This window comes from Portunus trituberculatus, chromosome 37 (genome assembly GCF_017591435.1).
Source record: "Portunus trituberculatus isolate SZX2019 chromosome 37, ASM1759143v1, whole genome shotgun sequence".
Classification (NCBI taxonomy): domain Eukaryota; kingdom Metazoa; phylum Arthropoda; class Malacostraca; order Decapoda; family Portunidae; genus Portunus; species Portunus trituberculatus.
Genome location: NC_059291.1, coordinates 32,986,228 through 32,986,807, shown reverse-complemented (window position 1 = coordinate 32,986,807; position 580 = coordinate 32,986,228). Strand labels below are relative to the sequence as shown.

Below are 580 nucleotides of genomic sequence, written 5' to 3'. Positions count from 1 at the left end.
CTGTGGCGGGAGAGAGTGCAAGTGTAATTCACGGTATGAGGAGAAGGAGAAAAAAGCGGGATTGGGGATGTCAGCACGTGGTAAAATCAATGGAACAGAACTATTAAGATGGTTATATATATATATATATATATATATATATATATATATATATATATATATATATATATATATATATATATAATTTCATTTTTTGGTTGCATTGTTTTCGGGAATAGTTACTAGATATGTACATATAAGGACTTTCATTATGTTTTATTTCATACCTACTTTCGACTTTCTGATCCTTTTTTTTTTTTTACTTTATAACACGTATATTCTTCGACAAAATACACACACACACACACACACACACACACACACACACACACACACACACACACACACACACACACACACACACACAGTAGCAAACAAGAAACAGACAAATCAACATGGCTACTCACGGTACATCTGAAGGGTGACCTCCTTGCTGCGTGGCCCGACCTGATCAGAGTTGACGGCCTGGCAGGAGTAGTTGGTGCCGAAGTGTTCTCGGGTGAGGGGTCCCAGGCGGAGTGTGTTCTTGACCACCTGTTTC

General features: G+C 38.6%; 1 protein-coding gene across 9 annotated transcripts in view; it reads right to left on the bottom strand.

The window, feature by feature from the left end:
* LOC123514107 (hemicentin-1-like) overlaps positions 1-580 on the bottom strand; it is a 314,035-nt gene that overhangs the window by 27,752 nt on the left and 285,703 nt on the right. For all 9 annotated transcript variants that reach the window (XR_006677523.1, XR_006677525.1, XR_006677522.1 and 6 more), the window contains exon 6: positions 447-580. This exon is cut by the window's right edge and continues 70 nt beyond it. Coding sequence is in view for 5 of the 9 variants with exons in the window: in XM_045271738.1 (XP_045127673.1) it covers positions 447-580 (134 nt within the window). In the remaining 4 variants the exon portion in view is untranslated. The remainder of the gene's footprint in view (positions 1-446) is intronic.